General features: G+C 35.3%; 1 protein-coding gene across 2 annotated transcripts; it reads left to right on the top strand.

The window, feature by feature from the left end:
- Window positions 1-868: 868 nt before the first annotated feature.
- LOC103984602 (probable protein arginine N-methyltransferase 6.2) lies at window positions 869-25,352 on the top strand. Of its 2 annotated transcripts, XM_009402132.3 has the most exons (13): window positions 869-1,188; window positions 3,245-3,310; window positions 3,404-3,472; window positions 7,394-7,429; window positions 10,721-10,786; window positions 12,211-12,279; window positions 12,459-12,536; window positions 17,081-17,159; window positions 17,346-17,440; window positions 19,443-19,524; window positions 24,444-24,646; window positions 24,777-24,895; window positions 24,992-25,352. In XM_009402132.3, exons 1-13 carry the CDS (start codon window positions 1,018-1,020, stop codon window positions 25,032-25,034), a joined length of 1,176 nt encoding a protein of 391 aa, XP_009400407.2. In that variant the 5' UTR covers window positions 869-1,017; the 3' UTR covers window positions 25,035-25,352. The 2 variants fall into 2 exon arrangements, with proteins under 2 accessions (XP_009400407.2, XP_018681393.2); XM_018825848.2 differs by lacking the exon at window positions 7,394-7,429 and having other exon boundaries at window positions 882-1,188; window positions 24,992-25,279.
- The last annotated feature ends 69 nt before the right edge of the window (window positions 25,353-25,421 follow it).

The raw sequence follows: 25,421 nt of genomic DNA, 5'->3' as shown, positions 1-25,421 counted from the left end.
GCCTTCATTGAGATCCAAATCCTTGTATAGTTTCAGTTTGGTGGTGTTCAAGGGATCACGATTACCTCATACCAGCCCTGAATTATATTTCTTCTTATGGTCCAAGTTAGAGTATACAGTGGGCCAGATTGGCTCAAATTAACATGAACAAAAATAATAACAATATGTATTAGAGCCAAATGGTTCAAGTTGGCTGAAGCTTGCCAGGTTAAGCTTTCGGAATAAATAATAACCCAACTAAAATCATGTTCTTTTCTTTTGTTTTACTCGGTATTTGATACAAATATCTGTATAATCCAACTAAAATTTTGTCACAAATAAAGGTTAAAGATAAATATACCACTGCTTATTCAATTGTATTTAGGTATTTATGCAAGATTTATTGTTAATATGCCAGATCTAATCTACAACTGCTGTGGGTTTAAAACATTATCTGATAAATTTTTATACTTAAAAGGCTAGGCTTATTGCAAAGATCTCAACTCTTGGCAGCTAGATCCTAGGATCAAGTCCCATCTGTTTATAATATATATGTCTTATAAATGATGAATAAAAACAAAGGTTAAGGAGAAATAATTCACATCACCACAATCATCATGAGTTCAGGATGTTCCTTTAAAGCTTTTGAATACAAGTTTTACTAAAAAGAAATTGCCTATGATGATGCATAACAGTCACATGCAAAAAAAAAAAAAATCATCAAAAGGGTTGAAGGCAAGATTTTTCTCCATTAAAAGGTCGATAAGCATCCGTTAGTCACATGGGCAATAAACCCGGGCCCATTTAGAACCGGCCCATGCCACCTCTCCCGGTACTCGGAACAAATCTCATTGTTGTCTTAACTACGTCATCATCCAACCCGCCTCTTGAACCGTTTGAGCTAATCCTCGAGAAGTCCCCAACAAACGCTCTCTCCCTCTCTCGCTGCTCATCTCTCTCCCTCTCCCGCTACCTTTTTCGATTAGGGTTCCGATCCCATTTTCTTCTCGTCGGGATCTTCTTGGCTTTGTTGCCGAGATGACGGTCGAAGATGACTCCGCGTCGCGGCCGTGGTTCGCGGCGTGTCGGGGGAGTGGGAAGCGGAAGAGAAGCACTGACGCGGTGCTGCAGCAGCGGCAGGCAAGTCCGGTTGTTCCGCCTTCCTCTGATATCGAAGAGTATTACTCCCGCGCGTACTCGCAGATCAAGGTCTGGCCTCCGCCTCCTCGCTCCTCCCACTCCCTCTTTTCTTCCGCGAAGGGGAATAATTTTTATCAACAAGAAGCTGGAAGAGAATACACATTTTTATTAATTAGTCTTTTTGTCCATATTGTGCATGATCTTTTGATAGTAGTCCATTAATGATTTTCTCCTGGGTTGTTCCTGGTGGAATCTCCCAGTATTTGGTTGTTTTGGGGTCTATTATCACAATTTGTGTGCGCGTTGCACTAGAAGCAATCGCCACGAGCCTTTTTTATGATATCATCCACTTTCCTGATTCAAACAATTTAATCGTGTGTTTGGAGTGTAATTTTTCTACAGGAAGAAATCTACCATTCTTTTCTCATCTGCCAAGGTTCTCTTGATCTGGTCTCGACTCTTCTTGTCTGATCTTGTTTAAAATCTTGAAACCAATTTGGACATGTTGAAAACAGACACAAATATATGATCGGTTTTTGCTTCCATTTTTCTTGGGTACTTCCAGAAAGAATTCTATTGAAGTTAAATACTAAATCTTTAGTAGTTTACCGTAATATGTACGGAATAGGAAAATGGTAGATTCATCTAATAGACATTGTTCTTTCAATTTATTATTCATGACATAATAACCATCTTTTGTGGTAGCTTCTCCACTCCTTAGTTCCTTGAAGCTATGAGAACTATATTCTTCACAGACCACATGCTAGAGGCAGCTACCTGTGGAGAAATTAGATTGCTGTGGTTGCCTGAACATGTTCAAACCTATACTGAACCATTGATACGACAATCATGAGATGTTAATGTCGCTTGAACGACAAGTGCCTGAGCTGGAAGTATGTGTCGATTCTGATGATTTAGTTGTTAACACTTCTGTAATTTTTTCTCAGAGTCCTATTATCAATTCAAAACCTACCAATTATGTAGAAATTTGCAAGAACATGAGTCCTATTATCAATTCAAACCCTACCAATTATGGTGAAGATTTGCCAGACCATGAGTCCTATTATCAATTCAAACCTTACCAACTATGTAGAAATTTGCCAGACCATGTCTATTTGTGTTCCAATTTAGCTAAATGATTGGTCTTGTTTGTTGTATAAATTTGAAATGTATCATAGAACATGGGGGTTACCTTTGTTTATTTTCTATGAAGTCTTTGGATCCTATAATGGATTATTATAATCAAGAATTTCTTTGTCTTTAACTTGATATCAACCTTTATTTTCTTTTGAATTTCTAGTCCCCTAAATTTTGGATAATGGCTTTTCTTAAGTGAAATGTAATTTGGAATTACATAAAATGAGTAGTGTTTCCTTACAAGATAACAATTTCTTCCCAGGTAAGCAAAGGCTAACACTTGTTTCTGGCGATTAAATTTTAACATCAATAAAAGAAATGTTTAAATACTACAATAAGATCCTGTGCTTATGTTTTGAAGTCTTATCCATAATTCTTTTAATCTGTTAGCTTCTATGTTCATCTTGGTTTAATGCAATTAAACCCATTTAAGCTTCCTTTTGCCTCACTGAAAAAGTTTAAAATATTCAACATGGACCTAGCACAATTTTGTTATTTTTGTTGTCATTTTGCTTAATTGTCGATGATATCTGCCTGACTGATCAAACTTCAGGTTTCTTTGTGGATTTTTGTATGCTTTTCTTTGACGAATTTGCAAAAATGATCACGATAATTGCTATTTACTCTTGCATATTTCTTATGTTTCATTTTTTCCCTCCTAAAGAGGGAATATTCTGTATTCCTTTACCTTTTATCTCTTGATGACGTGAATAGTTTTCCTTGGGACTGAACCCTGTTGATGTTTAATTCCCATGGTGTCCTAAGGTGTCTTATTTCTGTTATTTGATGAAAGCGGTCGAATTTACATGGTAGTCCTTAATGTAAGTGATTAGTACTTGAGCATGCCAAATGAAATTTGGAGGTATATAACATGATAGTTTATAATACATATTTCTCATGTTGTTTCTGTGCAAGTAGTTAGACTTGACTTCTGACAATCATCATGCTCTTTTGGGACAAATCTTTATAATTCTTTGATAATCTACAGGATCATGCGCGTATGGAAGCGTACAGAGATGGTATCTTGAGGCATCAACCTTTAATTTCTGGAAAGGTAATTTGTTGCCTTTGACTAAGTATACAAAAAAATCATCCTCAATGTGTATTTTGAATATGATTTTTGCTTAACAATTGCCACTATTTGTAGGTTGTTTTAAATATTGGTTGTGGTACCGGAATTCTTGCCATCTTTTGTGCTCTTGCTGGTGCTACACGGGTAATTGCATCTCAAATTTTATTTGTCTTCTAACTTTCTGTTGATTTACTTCAGACGCATTGTGTGTTATTTTGTCCCTTTTTATTGTGTTAATTATTCAAGTGTACAACTTATGCCCTTGTATGTTATGTAACTAGCATTTGTGCTGCTTCTTTGTGGCAAGTTGCCTTACCTAGTATCATAGTATGGATAATTAATCAAGTTTCTGCTTACAATATTAACATCAGAATCAGTGATTATATATCTTGTCTATCCCAAGGTTAATTATACTGTGAGTTTATGTTGATATTATGGCATTCTAGTTGCTTTTCAATACGACTACTTGTTGGCAAACAACACAAAATTGACAATACAGATTGCATGCAGATTTAATTAGATACACCAGGATAAACTTGTGGGTGTAACAATGGAAGTTCATGATTGTGCACCGGTAGCGTATTGGTCAGGGCTTCAATCACTGTAGTACCAGTGTACCGAGTGTCAATATGCTGATAGGTACTGAGTCTTGCGAAACCCTGAAAATAGCTAAAAGAGCATTAAGAAAATTGCTTATGCTGGGCATCCTGCTTGGTTTATCCTCGTCCACGTATCGGTAGACTATCGGACCAGTAAATACTGTCCATATTGAACTATATCAGGCACACAAACCTTGATAACACTTATTTGTTTCAAGCATCAGGGATATTTACCTTGCTTATTTTTCAAATATATGCCAGCTACATCCTTAATATGTTAAACTAACATGAACAAATATTATCCGACATACGTGCAGCTCTTTTGAACAATGTATGTCCTGACTCTTCTCAACATGAACAAATAAATTAACTCTGGAGTTTCTGTATTTTTAATAGACTATGCCAGTTATCTTTTGACAGTTTGATAGATTAGTAATTCCATCAAGATTTTAGGGTTCAGTTGATTTTAGTTACTTGATCAATCAGCAGATTACTTGAACTATTAATCATATAAAGTTACATATCATTATTTTATCCATCTTTTATACTCATCTTGCTTAGAGAAAGGGAGAATTTTTATGAGCATATAAGAAATGAAAGGATAATAGTCTAAGTTTTCCCCGTGTTAGTTTCAGATGAGTTTAGTCATAACTCATGAATTATGTAACAGAAATACAGTAATAAATTTTATGTTTCAAATGTTGAAAGTAGGTGGTTTGAGTTTGTTTGAAAGCAAAATCAGGTTGATTGTTTCTGTTATGGGAGTTCTGAAAGAAAATCTCTTAAGTTGTTTGTATTAAGGATTGCCGTTTTGGGTACCAAATCTGTTTTGGTGATCTGGTTGGACTGGTACATGCTGGTTAGAACCATGTGTGAATACATTGGTACATACTAGCATTTCAAAGAGGAAGAAGAAAAAGGAGAAGAAGGGTGGATGGAGGAAGAGAACGGAAGGAGAGAAAGTGGAGGAAGAAGGAAGAAGAGGAAGTGATGGAGGAGGAAGAAGAAGAAAGAAAAGGAGAGAAGAGGTGAGAGTAAGGTTTTTAATTTCGAATGATACCGTCCGGTATCCGTCGATTGGGGCTGTTTCCACCCCGTTACCAGTCGAAATCGGTCGGTGACGGTCGATTTCGACCGTTGCCACCCGCTACCGGCCGGTGTTAGCCGAGGGAGAAGGAAGAAGAGGGAGAAGAAAAGGGAGAATCTGGAGATTTGGCGACCGTTGCCACCCGCTACCCGGCAGTATTAGCCAAGGGAGAAGGAAGAAGAGGGAGAAGAAAAGGGAGAATATGGAGATCCGACGCCCCTCTCCCTTGATGAACCTGATCCGTTGCCACCCTCCCTCGTCGGATGTCGTAGATGAGATGTCGCCTCCTCGTTTGAGACGATGAGGCCTCGGTGTTGTCAGCGACTTCTCCTAATCCACGCGGGGAGAAAAAGCCTTGACGTGGGGAGAAGAAACCTCGACGACGTCGCCGAGGCTTCATGGGGAGACCTCGGCATCATCGGCAACTTCTCCTAATCCGCGTGGGGAGAAGAAGCCTTGGCGTGGGGAGAAGAAACCTCGACGATATTGCCCTTTTTTTATTTTTTAACTTTTTTATTTTATATATGTACCGCTCGGTATATACATATACATACACACACACACAAACACACCGAGCAGTTACACTAGAACATACTGCTTGGTATACTCGTACCATACTGTACCAAGCTGAGCTCGATACTCCGGTGCGGTACGAAATTACGAACTTTGGATGAGAGTGTACTTAGGGAGATAGAAATAGACAAATGATAGTAGCCGCAATGTTAAACAACAACTATAGCAGTGGCGGAGACAACAACATTGTCAATAGTGTTGTGAGAAGATGACAGCAGTGAGAAGAATTACGCTACGTCGAATGACAGCGGTGACGGCAGCAGCATCGCGACAAGATGGTAGCAACGAGAAGAAGGCCCATGCGATGTCGAATGATAGCAACGATGACAACAACGTTGTGAGAAGGTGGCAGCAGCAGGAAGAAGATTTGCAAAGCAGCAACGGTGGTAGCAGCATTGCAAGAAAAGGGCTCATGTCTGTGAGCCCTAGTTGCTATTTTAGGGTTTTTTTCTTTTTAATGCTGAGTTGGATGGGTCCCATCACTATTTTATGTTTTTTTTTATTTTTTTCTTGAGTTGGACCAGACCACCCCAAACGAGGCGGTCCGCATACTGGCCCACACCCGGATCAACACATACACTAGTCTTATGCCATTTCGAGTAGTACGATAGTCCTTGGTTTGTATGTTTTTCTTAATTACAGAAAGTAGGTGCATCACTTGATTGCTACACCATCAACCAGCATAGGCTTTGATATTTGATGCTCTTGGGCAAGCAATGAAGAGTGCTGAAATATTTTGCGAGAACATATAATTTTTAGAGAAGTGTAGCTTCCATGGCAAGAGAATATGAGCCGTAAGGTATTGAGCACTCTTAGTTCTTTCAACCAAGACTCGTAGTTTCGGTTATCGGACATGTGTCGGTCCATGGTTGGATCGATATGGGTCTAGTGGCGGTGAGTTCTGGTATCCCATGTGGTGGTAACATGAACCATTGGGGGAGAGAGAGCAGAAGAGGAAGAAGGAAGAGGAAGCATAGCAAGAAGGAAGAAGAGGAAGAAAAAGACGGAAAGAGAGAGAAAGAAGAGGAGGAAGAAGGAAGAAGAGGAGGGTGGGTAGCATGTGGAAGTGTGGGCCTCCTTGCAAATGTGAGGTGTCAGATGCCTCGAACCTAGGGGAATAAAGATTAGAATAAATAATATATAATACCAAAACCGGATCGAACCATTCGGTTTGGGTTGGTGCCTGTATCAATCAGCGGTCGGACTCATAAATATCGGTTGAATAATGTCAAACAGAGCGGTTTACCCAACCTTGCTTTTACAATATCATGAACATGTACATGTCACAGAGGATATGATAATAAAGCAACAGAAGTTAATTACAGATCTGTTACAAACTGTGGCTTCACTTTTTTTTATTATAACTAAAAATTTTGTTGTTCATTGGCTTACTTAAAACTTAAGCTCTCTGCAATAGTCTTCATGATAACCGCACACAAAACAAGGAAAGAAAAAAGGAACCCTTAATTTGCTGTTTATGATTGCAATAATACCTGATTTTGTTATTAGACAGTACTTTTCTAATGCAAAATACCTTGATATGCTCCCATTTTGATGTCTACTAGTGATGTTTAAAGGTTTTAAGTTATTATTAAATAGCAAGAGGAAAAAATTCACTTTATTAGAGCTATTCAACAACTTATGAAGTAACTTTCTTAATGTTGTTTGCATTGGCTTTGAATTGCAACGTTGGTGTTTCTTCAATTTTTTCCTTTCTTTCATGCCATCCCTGGAGAATAACGATTTACCTGAATAGTTCATAGTTATGTTAAATATATTGTATAAACAAGTCTTATATGCTTTCAGGTGTATGCAATTGATGAAAGTACTCTAGCAGTGCGGGTAATTTCACTTTTTATGTTCTGATCATTTCCTTTCCGGAGAGATGATGAAGAAAGTTGGAATAAAGTTTGACCTAATGTTACTTAACAATGTTTTTCCTTTATACCCTTTATTGTGACTACCGTCAAGATATGATTTGTTTAATGGACTAAGGAACTATCAATAATGGTTTTATCATTGCTTGAATTTTTAAACCATTTAGGGAATTTTGATTGGCTAAAATGAATAACAATATAAACAATTTGTTTCATGTAAAATTTTCAGGAATTTTCCTTTGTTAAAAGCTGTAGATGGATATTTTGAATTTGGAACCATTTTTAACTTTGGTGACAGTGGATCATTAAAAACTGAAGTTAATTAAAGTGAATTATACTCAGAAATACCTCTTGACAATAGACAGTTACATATTGCTCCATTTGTTCTATTGAATTATTGTTGACTTGTGATCAATTGGCTACTAAAGCTATCATCGACTACAACTGCTATCAATCATTAATTAGTTGATTATCAATCCAACAACTGCCACTAATTGATTGTTGGTCCATATGAATCAAGGACACCAACTTCGTTGATGATTAATCAACAATTGACATTGACCATTGTTGATTTAATTTTCATTTTTTGTTCATGTTGCTAAGTTGGCATTATTACCTAAGGAGACTTGCTTTGTTGAAATATTCACGAACAATGTTTCCCTGTCAATGGGCAAGCAAGCCAGTGTTGATAGGTCGATTTTTGACATGGATTAGGTGTCATTTAACATGCTGACTAATGGTTACACACTTATTATGGTAGAGACACTACTTTTAGTGTCGGAAGTTTATATGAAATGATTCCTCATCTCTAGAAGAGTTGTTTTCTCAGTGATCGAGGAGATCCTATGTATATATACATCCTATGAGATGATTTGTTTCTTTGTGATGTTGCATTGATTTTAATTTTCTAATTCCAGCATACATGACTTCCCATGGACCAGGTTCATATTGATGTTTGATTTGGATGAATGTCTCTGTCTATTGATTGTTTTAATTGATAATGTTCTAAGCTATTTGCATGTCACATGATATACTTAATTACATGGTTTATGAAGATAACCTCTTTTGAGCTGAAAATGCCCACTTCAAATTGCATTATTTTTTGGGAAGTTTACCTACAAAAGTCCCCACTAATTTGTTTTTACTGTATCTCTTTTTTTGTAAATACCAATTTCACCTACCTATTCCAATGAATTTTATTTTTAAAATTCTCTGAACCTGTTCATAACCGGTTCGGATCAGTGAACTGGTTTAGTCAACCCTCGCATTGCTCCTCCTCCTTTGTCTCTTCTTCCTCCTCCCTTCTCTCCTCTTATTATTACAAGGACAAGGTATAGTTATCCATCATGAAAAAATGAGTGTTCCTTAGTAAAATCTCAACAGAGGAGCGCCATCTGATAAAAACCATTTAGTGGGGGATTTTCTAGGTAAATTGCCCCCTTTTTTTTTCCTGATCAGTAGTGCTAGGGAATTAGCTAATGGGAGAAAGTGAAAGTTCTATTCCAGAGGTGGATATTGGCTAGCAGTAGTTTTTACTTTTTAGTATATATTTAATAATTGGATTATTTCATTCTAATTATAGTAATTTTTTAGTTTATTGGCTGTCCAAAGGCCATCTTTGTGAATGCAATTTTGATTATTGAGAAATTGATGTAATTGGTATTTGTGATAATGCTCTATGTTAATGAAATTTAAATATTGGGTTTATTATACTAAATGTGTCATATTGGAGTGACACAGGATGCTGATAGTTATAGAGCAGTGATTCAAGGATCGTTTATCTTTTAGTATATGTTATACTATTTAACATGGACTATCATGTCGTGCCGACCTATGGACCGGTATGTATTGGTTAGTATTGGCAGTACCATATGTCGGTATTGATGGTACATACCAGTTTTCATTAAAAAAGGACAGAAAATAACCATATATTAAAAAGCCCCTATCATGTGTGTTTATATGAGACATAAAGGAATAGAAATTCTAGGATATAAGGATGAAAAAGTGAATTTATCTTTTTTTGATCCATCAAGGAGAGTGAGAATGAGAGTTTAATGAAGTTGTACTAATTTACTCTAACTAAATTTATTCTAATATGCTCGTTGATTAGGAAATTTGATGAAGTTAAAATGAAAATGAGAGTTCGTGAGAGTGAGTGAAAGAGGGAGGAGACTGATTTAAAGGGGTTGAATCGGTACAATCAAAATCCAATGGTTACCTTTCGTTTGTATCTCTCGGTACGCTCCCCTTTATGCATTCTGTCCAAAATGAAACAGTGCATGTATGGATCAGCAGGTGGACCATTGCAAACCACCCATTTCGTATCAAATTTGAATGGTACGACAAACAATGCTATTTAAGTTGTTAGTAATATTGTTATTACTTGTTACCATCGGAGTATCTTTTTTATATTGACTTCAAGAAAGTTCTGTGGCAAGAAAAATGTTCATGTAGCTGAACCCTGTAGTGCTTGAACTCGGCATGTTACCACGATGTATCCATGCTGATGCATCAATTTTAGAACAGTGAGAGGGAGATTAGTGATCATGGCCGATAGAGAAGAACAGTGAGTTGGGAAGTCTTTGTGATGTGCCATCCTTTCCAAAAGAATTTCTAAACCAAAACATAGAGAAACGTTCACCAATCACTAATTTCAGTAAAGACAACTATAGGAGAGGAGAAAAGAGGAGAAAAAGAATTCAGAGAGACAGTGAAGAAAAGAAAAGAATTTTAGAAATATTTTTTTGAAATTAGTTATATATAAGTTGTTAATCCATTGAAAATAGTTAAATTTGGTTAAAATACATTAAATTAAAATAAATATATAATTATTTAGGTTATATCATTGTTAAATATTCTAAATATATTTAAATATCTTAATTTGGATTGGATCCCATTACCTCTATCTGACACTTGGACTCTCTTAAATCATATGCCCTATCTTAAACCAGAATTGGTCACCATGTCAAACACTTGGATTCATGTCACACCTAACATTTTGTGCTAGATTTGCAGCAATATAGGTCCATTTAAATAGTTCAAAGTTTCCAACAACCAAAGTATTTTAATTGGTGTTTCTATGCTGTTTTGTGTGTAAATAAGTGTTCCTTGTAGATTGTCCATTTTTATTTTACTTTGACTTATCTCCTGTTGTTTGAATTTGGTTTCATTTTGCAACTCAGTCTAAATCTTTAATGCTTATCATGTAGTGAGTTTTTGTTTAACAGTAAGAAGGGTTTGCATAATACCTAAGCAGGTTGGTGAAGTTGTCAAAGAAAACAATTTATCTGACAGGATGACTGTTCTACTTGGACGAGTCGAGGTACACCTCTACTTTTTCATAATTTGACTGTGTTACTTTTTTTTGTCATGTCATTGATTCTTTATTCTTGCATGATTTTGCATCATTTTCTAGTGGCATATGTTCCAAAATCTGTGTTTGATACTAATATTTTTATCTGAACACTGAAATAGTTATTGAGATGTGTAAAAGTGCAATATAATTTCCAAGTACATGGCTGTGGTACATTACAGCTTCAGATTCTTTTGAAAATTTGATTAGACCATGTCAGTAGACATAAATGATAAAAACAACTACAGAAACAAAACCTCCATTTAATACCAATGCTGGTTATTGTTTGGACTGGTACAATTTTGATATCAATTGGACCAGCCGGTATCAGTAATGGACCAGTCCAATCACTTCTTTGTTACTATTTGATTATGCCTTTTCATATATTTTTAAGATGTAATATGAATGATATACTACAAAAACATAAGTAAAACTTCAAAAACACAGAAGTCATAATAAATAGCATATGCATCATAATAAAATAAGGTTGATGACATATCAATATGTCATAATTTATCAAGTAGGGACACTTACCTGTACAAAAATGAATTGTTTTGCCTTAGGAGATGGTTGAGGCTAAATGTCAAGATTATTATTCTCTAGAAACCACTAATGACGTTGCTCTCAAGACATTTAGTATTGACTTTCAGTATGTTGCTTGTGGATCAAATTAGCAATATTCGAGGCACATTGCTCATTAAGTGGATAGTTGGTTGCTATAGGCACCATGGTATGGTGGGGCTCCAGATCTGCAACCAGTACAGCTGTATGTATGGTTGGATTGGGCACGACAATGATGGCTTTGAAACACTGGAGCTGTCATCACTTTTTTGTTGTGGGCAACACAAAATCATATTCCAGCCCATAAAATCCATGCTGGTAGGATGGTGGAGACCATGAGGAACTCTTGTCGAATTCAGTCTGAGCTAAGCTCTCTCATTTCCTCCAAACCATCAACTACCTTAAGTCCTTTACTATTATAGTTTTTATTGGATCCAGATTCATGATCCTCATCTTGAATGGCATGAGTAAATATCAATTTTGTCCACTGTCCACCCCTTTGTATCGCAAAAACATAAGATTCTTGATACAGAACCATAGTTGATTAACATAGTTTCATAACTTTGGAATCTCATGGTGAGTTAAACAGAGTCCCACCATCTTCCTTGGGTTATTGCTCATTGATGACATCTAATAGGTCAAATTTGTGTTGAACAACCTCTGGCCTCATCGTTTTCCATGGATGGCTGGGGCTGACTCCTTATACTCCAACATCTGACATTCAATTGAGTCACTAAGCCATTTTTGTTTTTCTCCTATTTGTATATTTGCGGTTTTTTCCTTTTTTTTGGCTGCTATTACATATTGATTTGCAACAATTCATTTTGATGCAGGATGTCAGCATTGATGAGAAGGTTGATATCATAATATCTGATTGGATGGGTGATATGCTTCTACATAAGGTGCTTATGGTTATTTCTTTGTTATTTTTTACATGCTCTTTGCTGTTAAGTTTAAATCAAACTATGAGACCCAAATTGTCAGTGTGGTACTTACATTTTGTGCTGCATTATTCAAGATTGGATTGCTTTTTTGGCTTACATCATATTGCTGGCTGATAAATTTAATTTCTTGGATTCAGAGTATGTTGCCTAGTATCATTTTTGCCAGGGATAAATGGCTCAAACCAGGAGGGTTTATTTTTCCTTCACATGCTTCGGTAAAATTTCATTCTACTTGCAGCTTTTTGTTGAGTTTCTATATCAATTTTTGGAATCTTCAGGTACTCAGAACTCAGAAGAAAGCATGTTTTTGAATGTTTTATTCATTGTTATTCAATTCATCTTTCATCTTAAGCAAGTATTCTTTATTACGTAAATGGCTTGCACCTATTGTATATTTTAAGTAGATTTTAGCATTATATCTGAGTTCTACTTCACAACTTAGATCTATTGCCAATCTGTTTGGGATTATTTTACTTATGTTGGATTTCTATTGACATTTGGAATAACAACCACATTAATGGTTCGTAACTAGGTCAAAGTTTCTCATGTTCCACATACCTGTAGTATCAGAGCTTCAATAAGTTATATGCTACAACTTGGAACTTGGTAGGTACTAGGTACTAAGTACTAGGTAGTATGTAATACATTTGTTATGTATTCTTAGATCCATTTGATACAAAACATTCACTGATGACAATCCAGAAAATAATGCGAAAAGTATGCCGATTTTCATTTCTGATGGTCATCTATGTTCTGTTTGCTATTTATGATAGATATCTGTTCTACCATCATCTTCAATTTTAAAGCTTGGCACGCACTGGCCTGTAAAGCTTTTTTACCTTCTTGATGATTTCTTCTGTCAGTTACAAACAACCAAAAAACTGAACAGATTACAAAAAGAAATAATTTTAGTTAAAACAAGCCAACAAATCTGTCATTTATAATACATTTTAAAGTGTATTATATGTAGTGTCATCGTTATTTCTTCAGTTTTAACTTTAAATCATATCTTCTCAGCTCAAGTGAATAAAATGTCCTAGAAGAAACTCACCCTGCTCATTCATGGCAATTATGGATCATAAGGAACTTAATTTGTCAGCAACAAATTACTCCTTGTAGTCAATGAAAGAGTATATAGCTTAAAAGTGAATTTTGTATTCTGTATGTACTGCTACTAAGTTAGGTGTTACAAAATTCTTGTACCATTCAATTAGATGGATGCATGATGCCTAATTTTGGGATCGATATCAGATCAACTATGGACAATACAACTAAGAGGAATGGCTATTCCATAATCCACGTGATTGCTCTCTGATCTATTTATCTTGTTTATACTTAAATAGAACATATTAGTATTACTTGAAAATAATTATTCCACCTATAATCCCTGAAGTGATGGGTTCTTTTTGAAATGCATAGGATCAAATAGATACACTACGGCAAGAGTACTTTGCTCGGTCGAGACTACACTATGAGACAAAAGCTAAGGTAGCAACTGGCATTAGATACCCCAATGGTCGTAGTCGTAAACAATGGATACTAGGCACTGTACGTATCAACTTTGGCTGAATCAGATCGATAATATCTAAATGGACCAAATAAATTAATCTTAATTTAAAATATATAAACCTTAATAACAAAAAAATTAGTAAATATAAAATAAAATATGAGAAAAATGAAACTATTAAATGTTAATGATTCTTATAGCTTCATATTTCATAAAATATTGAACTTTCTAAATAGCATGAATGTAAAATATACATGATAAAAAAAAAGAAGATAATGGAGTGTATTTCATTGATATGTTTATTAGAACATAAATATTAATCATATCATATAAATATAACTTATTATATTCAAGGACTCTTGTTTTATGTACCAAACCCATTTTGGTGATCTGATCGAACCAGTATACATCGGTCGATATTGGTGAACTGGCATATGGTACATTAGTACATACTGATATTTCAAAAATGAAGGCGAAGAGAAAGGCATAGTGGAGGAAGGAGGAAGAAAAAAGAAGAGAAAGAAAGAGGAAGGAAGAAGATGACACGGTGTAGAAAGAGGAGGAAGAAGGAAGAAGAGGAAGTGGTAGAGAAGGAAGAAGAAGAGGAGGGTAGAGGGCAGCGGCATCGTGAGAAGAGGGCAGCAATAGCGTCGCAAGATGAGGATAGTGACGAGAACTCTCATCGCTGTTTTAGCCTTTTAGGTTTTTCTTCATATTGAATTGGAGGCGGTCCACGTACTTATCTACACTTAGACGGGTACAGACCATCTGTTTTGTATTGTTGGGGATAGTACAACAATCCATTGATATTTATGTTATAGAAAATACTTAGTAATTATTCACATGCAGCATTGATAATAGCAACGGAAGCCATTGCAATCCCAGTGGTTCTCTAATCACTGTGTGGATGAGTGTTAGGCAATGTGAAATATAAAATATAAATATATTCAAATAAAGAGTTTTTAATTTGAGATTAATCATGATTGTCATGATATCTTCCTTCTTGGTTGTGATATACCTATTTCCTTAAGAGATGAGATTTATTTTTTCCTTCCTCTCCTGATATTTTTTTCTTCGTTTTACTCAAGGTATACAATACCGTACCGTACCGGTGTTTCGAGGTTGGCTCGGTATGGTACGGTACCAGCGTACCGAGTGGTACATCAGGGCATACCGAACGGTACACCAGGGCTTACCGAGCGATTTCCTCTTACTGCAGCACTATAGCACTGCTACAGTGTAGCACTGTAGAACTGTAGAACTACTACAATGTATTACTATAGCACCGTAGCATGGTCCGTCCGGTAGCGGGCGATCCGCGTACCGGTATGCCATCGGACCGGTATGTACTGCCCGTACCGGGCGGTACCATTCGAAATTGCATACCATGGTTTTACTAGTAGTGGACAAACAATAACCGCAACTTGTTGCAACGGATAGTGAACACTACAGTAGTAATGTTTCTTATGTTATATAATCTAGTGTTTTAAAAAACGCTAGGTGCTAAAAGACGCCAAGGTCCCAAAATGCTTGAGACATTGGGCACGTCACTCGACTATTGTGTGAGGTGCTCGGGCCTCTCCTTGTCTCACCTGAGCGCCGAGTCGAGTGCCCGAGAGCCTTTTTAAATCATTAGTACAATCATTATTAAAGTATATGTATTTACATATTTCTTTTGCTTTGGCTTCCCTCTTCTTCTTCTTCCCTTTTGTTCCTCTCTTCTTTTCTTCTTCTAGCGGGACTCCAATTGACTTTGATTACTATGACCAAATATTTACTGTAGGATGGTGAAATCGGCCAAAATTGGATTCGTCTTTAATGAAATGATATTGATTGGAATTAAGTGATACTGTAACTAGCATGTAATGAACATTTGTGAATCTGAATATATTTTTTCAACAGTAGAATCTTCTTTGAATTGTCTTGGCTATTGGACTAGAGACCATATATTTATATTGAAGTTTACCAATTCATTTTGGTTCCTGAACACAGATTCGAATTGATCTTATTTAAAATTTTTAATTTATAACAATTGCCCTTCACAAGAACCTACTTTATTTATAGTTATTTTCTAAAGGAATAACAAGGCATCATCCCAAATATTTTCTGCCAGCAACATGAATCTTTTACCGCCATTAGGCAAGTTGAGGGCAGTATCACATTTTCAACAAGGGGCTGTTTATATCTTCCTATTGTTTGTAATGGTCCATTAGATCTTTTGCTGTATCCCATACTATTAAGTTTATTGGACAAATTATTGTTTTGCTATTTGCAAGCTTTGTTCCTGATATGTCCACATAAACAGTTGGATGACATGTAAAGATTATAAAGATTCTGAATATGTTACTTTGCATCCTGAAGTCGTCTCAGTTATTGGATCTTTTCCTGCCATTGAGCTATCTGAGGGCACTATTACTAGTTAAAAAATTGAGTCTTATTGTTTTCAATTGAGACGTCTCTCTCTTAGTTTCTTTAGTATCGCTTATCTAAATTGACTTGTGCATTAATCAATACATTTATAGTTCTCTTTCCACAGGTCCATATTATCTGAAGCCGACATCTTCCAATTGTCTATCAAACTTATGATTCAAACATTTCTTCCATTTCTTTTTGATGAATTCAGACACCTGACAGCTCAACATATAGATTCAAAAAGTAAAACAAGTTTTGCAAATGCTTGTTATTTTTGATATAGAAGGAATATGGATCCTTCACATATAAGCAATATCTTCTCATCTCATAGCTGATGAATAACAAGCAAAGACATATGAAAGCTTTGGAGACTTTCTGTTGCATTAAGTTTTCCTAATAGATTAATGCTTCCACTATATGTTACTGGGATTCTCTATTTTAGACATCATTGTCAATGTTGTTATGACCTTTTCATACTTCATACATGTTAAGATCTATGCTATGTTTCTCACCTTGATGCTTTATAATCTTATCATGTAAGCTATACATTTATAATTTATAAATAGTATGTTGTCCAAACAAAATATATACAATTTATAGCACAATATATTGGAAGATGCGTATCTTTGAACAATATCTCTATAATTTTCAACTGCTATTAATTTTCATTTTCTGTCCTGTTTGTCCAACTGTGATCTTCTCAGTTATGTTGATTGATGTCAAATATAAGATGCAATGTACAAATATATTTGTTGATTCTGAGCAACATTAAATATCAAATTTACTATCTCTTGGTGAAAGTCATTGCTGTTGAGATTATTGATATTCTTTATCATGCAGCTCTATATGGCACTGTTTACGGATGCTGATGGATACCATGAAAGCATTGATTTCTGGCATGATGTTTATGGGATCAATAGTAAGTTGTGTGACATCCATTGAACTGTCAAGAAAAAGTAGGAATGGCTTTAGGTAGAACAAATTGATTTGCTCATCCACATTAAAATTGATTATCAGGGGGACAGAAACAAATTGAAATAGAAAAGAACTGGGGCTTTCTTAATTGTGAGTGTACTACAACTCACTCTTGTTTTTTTCTTTCCAGTGTCTGCTGTGCTGCCACTTGCAAAAACGTCTGCTTTTGGAGACACATACACTGAGACAATTTCAAAAGCAAGTGTGTTGACATTGCCAATATTGGTAAGTCTAGGCTGTTGATTTGTTCTTCAAGCAAATTTGATAGTTCTACTAAACTCATCCAGGATCTCTTATTTGTTACTTTGTTATCTGTGGGAGAGAGCATGCTCATGAAAAAGTTAGCTTAAGATGAATACCAAAATATAACCTGCACATGCATCACCCAACCATGATATATATTTCTCAGAAACTAACAGTTCTTTCATTAGCTCATCATCATAAGTAATAATTAAAATAGTGAAGACACCCCGGAAAGGTTGTAATCATTTTATTGCTAACCTAATGTCAGTTCTTGAAAGTTAGAGACTGTACTCAAGCTAAAGCACATTTAGGCAAGAATACTTTCGAAAAGGTCAAAAAGGTTAGTTGGCTGTTAGGTGGTGTATTTATCTGCTGGTTCGATATCAGCTATTGTATTAATATAATTTATAGACCAAGGTTCTGAATATCGTACCATACTAATGTACCGATCAGTTGTTGGTATGGTACGTACTGAGCATATTGACACATGGTACACTAAGGTGTACCAATGTACCACCCTTACCGGTCCTTTATCAGACTGGTATGTACTGTCCATACCGAGTGGTACGGTATGGTATTGCAAACCATACTACAGACAACCACATTAAATTCACTTGAATATTGTTATAAAAAATAATGAAAAAATAAAACCTTGGAGGATTTTTATTATCAAGAAGCATATGAATATAATGATATAATGACTAAGTATAGAAATAAGTTTTTAAAAAAACCAGGAAACATGGTACATGTTTATCTCCTATTCTTTTCTTGTAACATTCTGAATATAATGACTAACAAGGTGTTGTTTTATGAGAAGCTATTGGTCCATGTAGTTAGTAATCTAACCTACTGAATCCATTACTGATTAAGAATAATTTTGGAATAAGTTGAAATGTAAATATGTTTCTATTTGATGCCTTTTTGGTAGTTCAATTATGTAACGTACTAGTGGAATCATTTGATAAAAGGGCCTTCCCAGATCTATTGGTCCATGTAGTTAGTAATCTAACCTACTGAATCCATTACTGATTAAGAATAATTTTGGAATAAGTTGAAATGTAAATATGTTTCTATTTGATGCCTTTTTGGTAGTTCAATTATGTAACGTACTAGTGGAATCATTTGATAAAAGGGGTAGCCCAGTAAACGTGGCTTTTTGTTAACACAAGATCTGGGAAGGGCCTTACTCCTACAAGTAGTTTATATAAAATTGAAACCTTGAATCATTTTTGGAAGAAATTGTTTTTTATTAAATTGTAACATTTCTGGAAGTCATGGCCTGACAAGTTGTTGTAACTTGTAACTCAGACGAATCTACTGAGTATCAAGCAATGACAAAACTTGATTTGGTTGATAACACATTTCTAAAGCTGGCTGATCAATTGGATTTATTCTTACTAGTGCTGAAGATGACTAGATTAAGGACTGACTAAATAATGGTTTTCACATGAAATAGAGGTTCAATGCACTATTTTTTAAATGTGGTTTTATTTGAGCTTGCTATTGAATAGGAGATTTCTCCAGCCTTGCTCTGGTGTGACTGCATCTTCCTTATCTCTGAGCAATTGTTATCAATCTTAAGAAGTAAAGCCAACCTGTGTTTCTTTATTCACTGCTAAAACCAGAAAGAACATTTACAAGGTGAAGTAGAAAGGTTAAGAAATTAGGAGAGGAAACATATCAGTTAACGAGAGGATCCATGTGATGTATCAAAACTGAGTGCAAGCAAACCTATGATAATGAATACTATAGTAATGCAAGACGATAGGAAACTAAACATTTTTCAAATTCTATGGTACATACAATTGGTAAAAGGCAAGAATGAATTCTATGGTAGAGGTTGATTTAAATTTCTTGTCCTTTAGGTACAGACTCTGTTTGCTCCATGATTTTTTTTGAATTTAGTGTTTACTTTTAACTTTATGGTTCTATTTATATATGTTGTCTCATTGCAAATATTTTTTTTTAATGACCTGATAAACAGGTTAAACAAGTGGATTGCTACACTATTACGATTCAAGATTTTGAATCTGTAACTAATTTTAGTGTTTCATCATTGTTGCAAGGTACTTAATGCTATAAAATTTATTATTATTTTATCTTGTTGTACTTCTTGAATTCTTTTATGATCAGCTTCTAGGAAATATTCCAACTTATAATGGTGAAATTATGATGATACTTTGCTCATTGCCTGCTCAGATGTCATGGGTTGATGCTGATTTACATATAGTACAGTTATTTGTAAGTGAACCTGAATAGCAGCTTTACCATGTGTGAGATGCTCTTTTATACACTTTTATGAATTTCAATATCTGCTATTGCTGTGCTTGTAATATGTCTGTTCTCCTAATAAGTTACTCATATTTTGGACAAAGATTTGGCAAAATCACATCAAAAAATACTAAACTAAGGTGTCAAACTGTTGTACCAATATAAAATTACAATGTCTGAAATATAAAATGAAACAAAATACTGGAAAAAGTTATTATGATCAAAGCGCTTAGCAAGTTATTACAACAATTTATAATCAACTAAGAAATATAATTGCACATATCATCAAATAGACACATTGGTTAGGTTTATGTCAATGGTCAAAGCCTCTTATGGAAGGGATACACCAAATGGCATATCTTATATTCATGCTACATAGTTTGTTCTGTCCATAATAATTGCATCTAGCAGCATCATGGTGATTTTGATTTTGGTCATCCCAATATAAGCATACTTGCTTTAAGGTGGCTTATCTAATCATTTATGACTATGTCATGGCCTATTAATTTTAGTTCTCTAATTTAACTTGTTTGTTCTTGAGTTTTAGTAACCTTTTGGATCTTCTTTAATAAGCAGGTCAATTGTTGATTTGGTTGCCTTGGCAAGTCAATAGTCTTTTCTTTATGATTCTTAGTATAACATGCATGTGCAGCATATAATTGGCATACTCACCCTAAATGTGTATGGTTCTTTCTTTGTTGTGTTTTGGCACTTGTCATGTTGTTTCCATTCTTTTATAATCAGAATATAGAGATTTTGGAGCTTTATTTATTTTTTGGTATTTGTCCCCCATTGTGAGGATAGGCTTGGCACAATGGTAAGATTGATCCTTTGCAAAATTTGATATCAAGATTTGAATCTTAGAATAAACCTTTCTATAAGTATAGAAATAAAGTTGCATTCACTGATCTTTCTTAGACCCGACATTTGTAGGCGTCTTATGCAGAAGGTTCGGCCTTTATCTCTATTGCCTTGACTTCATAATCAGGTTTCATATAGTTTGGAACTTTGTAATTACTTTCGAATAAGGTTTGTTGTACCGCTCGGGTCGGCACAGTACAGGCAGTACGTATCGGTCCAATTCGCCATTGAGACGCGGTTCACTCAAGTCTCCGTCGACACACTCTGGCATATTGTGTGTTGGTACACTAGTACAAACTAGTACATCTTGTACAAACAAATCTCCAATATGGGTCCAATACCCGAAATGGCAAACCCTGCTTTTGCAGTATATTTTGCATTACCTTCAAAATCTCTTCTATAACATAAAGGCATGAATTTGCCTAAGCTAGTAAATTTCTACTTTCAAGCTGATCTCCAGTTGACAGAAGTCTTCTTGATTTTTGGTTGTGATGTATAATTGATCTTATAATAACCAAGAAAAGTGTGGATTATGATAATGCATTAGATTTTTTGGCATTTGTCAATTTTACAAATTATGGCCAAGTGATTAATTTTTTAAAAACATTATAGTCAAGGTTTAAATCAAGGTTTAAAAACATTATATATATATATATATATATATATATATATATATATATATATATATATATATATATATATATATATATATATATATATATCACCTTCTCCCTCTTTCTTCTCCCTCAGTCATCGTCAAAGATAGCAGCCTCAATCGATGGTACCACTCGGTAGCAGGCGGTTCGCGTACCGCTGATGGACAAGTACACATCGCCTGGTACAGACGGTATCATTCGGTATTGCAAACCTTGGTTTAAATAAAATTTTAGTCTAAAACTGGTACTGGTCTTTGAAGCAGACTGATTCAGTACTCAAGAAGAGGGTTTAGTGTTTCTTAATGGATTTTAGCCTAATCAGAGCTAAAAATAAGTAAAAAATAACTTTGAATAAAATTGAGTGAATAATGAGTTGAAACATGTTTGAGCATGTATTACAAACCCAATGTGAAGGATATGATCTCCCTTGGCATCCTATCCTATAATTTCATAAAATATTTCATGGAGCCTTGTTAATTATCGGTGTGCTAGATAATCGATTCATGATGAACAAAACATGTGGATTATGATAATGCATTAGGTTCTTATTATTGTTTGTCAATTTGCAAATTAAGGCCAAGAGATTAACTTTTCATATAAAATTGTATTTAAGGTTTAATGTTTGAGTCCAATACCTATACTGGTTCATGAAGCAGACCAGTTCTGTACCCAAAAATAAGGTTGTGTTTTTTATGGGTTTTGTCCTATTTAGAGTTAATAATAATTAAAAAATAACTTTTAACTATAATTGAGTGAACAATTAATTGAAATCTGTTTCAAACATCTATATAAGTATTTCAAACTTAAAAGACCTTCAAATGACATGCTAACTCAAAAATTTAATGTCATGCCATAAATATGCTTCCTATCATCAAAAATGATCATTTTCAATCCTTGGGTGGTGGTTCAAGGTCCTCAATATGACTTGGTTGTAGATCAAAGGTTGTAATTATGGACCATGAAAGTGCTTCATGGCATGTTTATACCAATAAACTCTATGACATTGATGAAACAATGTGGTGCAATTCGGCTTTATTGTATTTTTAAGCCATGTAGTAGTAAATAACTAAGTCAAATAAGGTTGTGACAATTATGGCTCCATAAGATATATAATTGAGATTGTGATTGCCATACCAGCGCTATGAATCATACTATGTATCCAACCTAGAGAAAAATGTCCAACTATCATTATGAATTGGAAGTCATGAAATTTATACTGGTAAGAAGGTCGTGAATTCATTATTAACTAAATATATAAAGTGTCTCATCTTGCCATTACAATCCACAACTTCACCTTGGCTATAAACAAGTCATGTGGATTCACATGCATTATGATGTTCATCTTGGGTGGCATAACTAAAATATCACTTGGATTCATGTGTTTTACTTATTTGTGATTGGGTAGTAGGAACAAATGAGACCCATGGCCCTAACAATTGTTATCAAGGGACATACTATTGTCCATGTCAATATCATTTCTGGGGATATCACAAAGTGCAGAATTCGATATGCACTACAAATGAGATTCAGAAGGTGCTCCTTGACGAAGAGATATTTGGCCCATATCTCCAAATCATTTCTCAAAGATAAAGAGTATGGAACACTTAGATGTTTTTTTTTTGGTAAGTGAACACTTAGATGTTTAGAGATCATCACATAAGAAAATATATTTTCACTACAGCTTAAGTTTAGTTAAACATCTTATAACCAATAAATCTATTGTGGTCATCATGCAAGTTATTATCTCAATTTTGGAAAACTAATATGGGACAATCTTGCCACAACATCTTTTCCATATCAACGCAGTGCAAGATAACATAGAGTGGTTTTATCATGACAATAATCTTAGACACTGGAGAATGTGTTTTTCCACAGCCCTCCTATCTGATGAGATAGTATAATGAGAGCTTGCCTAGATCATTGAAAAGAATGTTACCTTTAGTCTGATCCTTCTCTACTGGATGAACTTTAAGCAGATGTAGTGGGTGGTTAATTGAGTGACATTGGGCCGTACGAGCTTCCCTTTGTGAATTTCTGCATCAAAGAAAAAGGTGATGTTTTATGTTTTCGCCATTGTCCACTTCAACAGTGAGATGTTGCTGGTGTTCATCATGACACCTGCATAGTGAGCTGCATATGGTGTCAAAACTCATGCACTCTATTGTCCATTAATTGTTCACCAGTCTTTTTAAAGTTTGCACCATTGTGAGTGACCACTTACACTATGAACTAGTTCTGATCCTATTTATCAAAGTCCCATCAAACTCTAGATGTATCATAGATCGTGAATTTAATTTGATCCATCATCAGACTTGCAGAAGAGCATCCTTCTATTATAATCTACCATGATGTTTATTATACTCATCCTAGAAAGGTTGTACATGAGTGTGGCACTGTATAGGTGCTATTACCCCTTAAAAGACTTGATTCAGTCTCTAGTCTCTTCAATCTCATTGAGAAATTTATTAGTTATCTAATATGGAGCAAAACAGTGCACACCAGGATCATACTCCTAAATGGTGGACACCTATTGATTATCCAAGAAATATTGTGTTGCCGCATCTATCAATACTCATGTGCTTTAGTATTATTTTCCTATAAAAATTATCAATTTTAGTCGGATGCATAATTATAGAATTTACATTTGATATTGAAGAATCAACACCAAATTATGCTGATTGGGCCTAGATATGCATATATCTATGCCAGATCTACACATATCTAGGCTAGATCTGCATATGTCTACAACAGATGTATGTAAATTCAGGCCAGATTTGTACAGATCCAGCATAAACCCATACAAAGCCACAGATATATGTCTAGATCCACACAGGTCAAAACTAGATCTAGGCAAATGAAAACCATATTAGCAAGAATCTTGAACGGATTTAATGGGATTTTGGCCGGATGTGAGCTTTTCTCCGACTTGGCATTTTGAATTCGAGGGTGGTCTGAAAACTAGGATTTCTACCAGTCATTTTATTACCAGTACACATGAAATGGTGTGTGTACTGCCCAGTACACTTTGTTTGGGAACTGACTGCGCTATTTCCCTTGTCTGCACGACTATTCCTTGTTGGACTGGTAAATTCCAGCCCTGTACTGACTTCTAGATTATATGCTTGTGCTGTACTTGTATAAATCAAACTGAGTAATAAATTTCCTTCTCAACTGAGTTGTCTTTTGCTCTTTCAAAGCTCCACTGCATGGGTTTGCATTTTGGTTTGATGTCTCCTTTAGTGGATCTGCAACTTATTCTCCCAATCACCATTTGCAACTTCTCCCGGAAATTCCGGCTGACCGACAAGCACAAGGTTCTAGCCACAGTCACTGGGAGCAGGTGCCTGGAGAAATTCTGCTATCCACTGCACCTGGAGAAGCTCGGACTCACTGGGAGCAGGTGCCTCATGATGTTTTTGATATATTTCTGTCCAAGGACACTCTTCTATGTCACATTTTAGAATATTTAGATTAGTTACAAAACCACATGATTCTTTGACTACAAGTCATCATCAAATTTGTTCTTTCAGACTGTGCTGTACTTGTACGACCCAATTGAGTTGAAGCAAGATCAGAAGATGGTAGGTTCAGTATCACTATCTCTGATCACGGAGAACTGCTGCCTGTTAGATATTCACCTAGCACACTCGTGAGTTTTCAGATCAATTGCTGATTATAGCATTTTGGTACGTGAAGGTTTAAGCAAACTAATATGGTGTTTTTATATTTGGTTATGCATTCACAGCACAGGAGGACTAGCTCACGTAGAAACGACTATAATGCTATGAGACAGTTTGATTTGTCAGGCTCTCATGGGACCTTCTTTATCTTCATGGAGCTGAAGTACTGACTGGCCCTAAGGTTGCTTTATCTTCATCAGCTGCTTTGTGTAGTGTGATGAATTGAATCACAGTTGGTGACTTTTTTAACTGTAATTTCAACTTGTTATATCTCAATTTTGAAACTATACATTGCCGCTGGATTTTGAAGAATCAAAGATAGCAATGAGACTGGACACCGATTGTGTTGTTTACGCCGAGTTGTAACAACTGAGATCTTTTACATTCTGATGAAAATTCAATTAGATGTGACTCTTACCATAGCAATGATAATGGTTTTATGTTTCAATTTCACAATTGATGCAAGACTCGAAAATGAGTTTCCACCTCAGGAAG

Source organism: Musa acuminata, chromosome BXJ1-5 (genome assembly GCF_036884655.1).
Source record: "Musa acuminata AAA Group cultivar baxijiao chromosome BXJ1-5, Cavendish_Baxijiao_AAA, whole genome shotgun sequence".
In the NCBI taxonomy this organism is placed as follows: domain Eukaryota; kingdom Viridiplantae; phylum Streptophyta; class Magnoliopsida; order Zingiberales; family Musaceae; genus Musa; species Musa acuminata.
The sequence above is the reverse complement of the archived record's forward strand: the minus strand, read 5'-3'. Positions and strand labels throughout refer to the sequence as shown.

Coding starts and splice junctions, on each gene's coding strand:
- LOC103984602 (XM_009402132.3), top strand. CDS start 1,018: ATGACGGTCGAAGATGACTCCGCGTCGCGGCCGTGGTTCGCGGCGTGT. Junction 12,537..17,080: donor TTTTTCCTTCACATGCTTCG/GTAAAATTTCAT, acceptor TTTATCATGCAG/CTCTATATGGCACTGTTTAC. Junction 24,647..24,776: donor CTCGGACTCACTGGGAGCAG/GTGCCTCATGAT, acceptor TTGTTCTTTCAG/ACTGTGCTGTACTTGTACGA.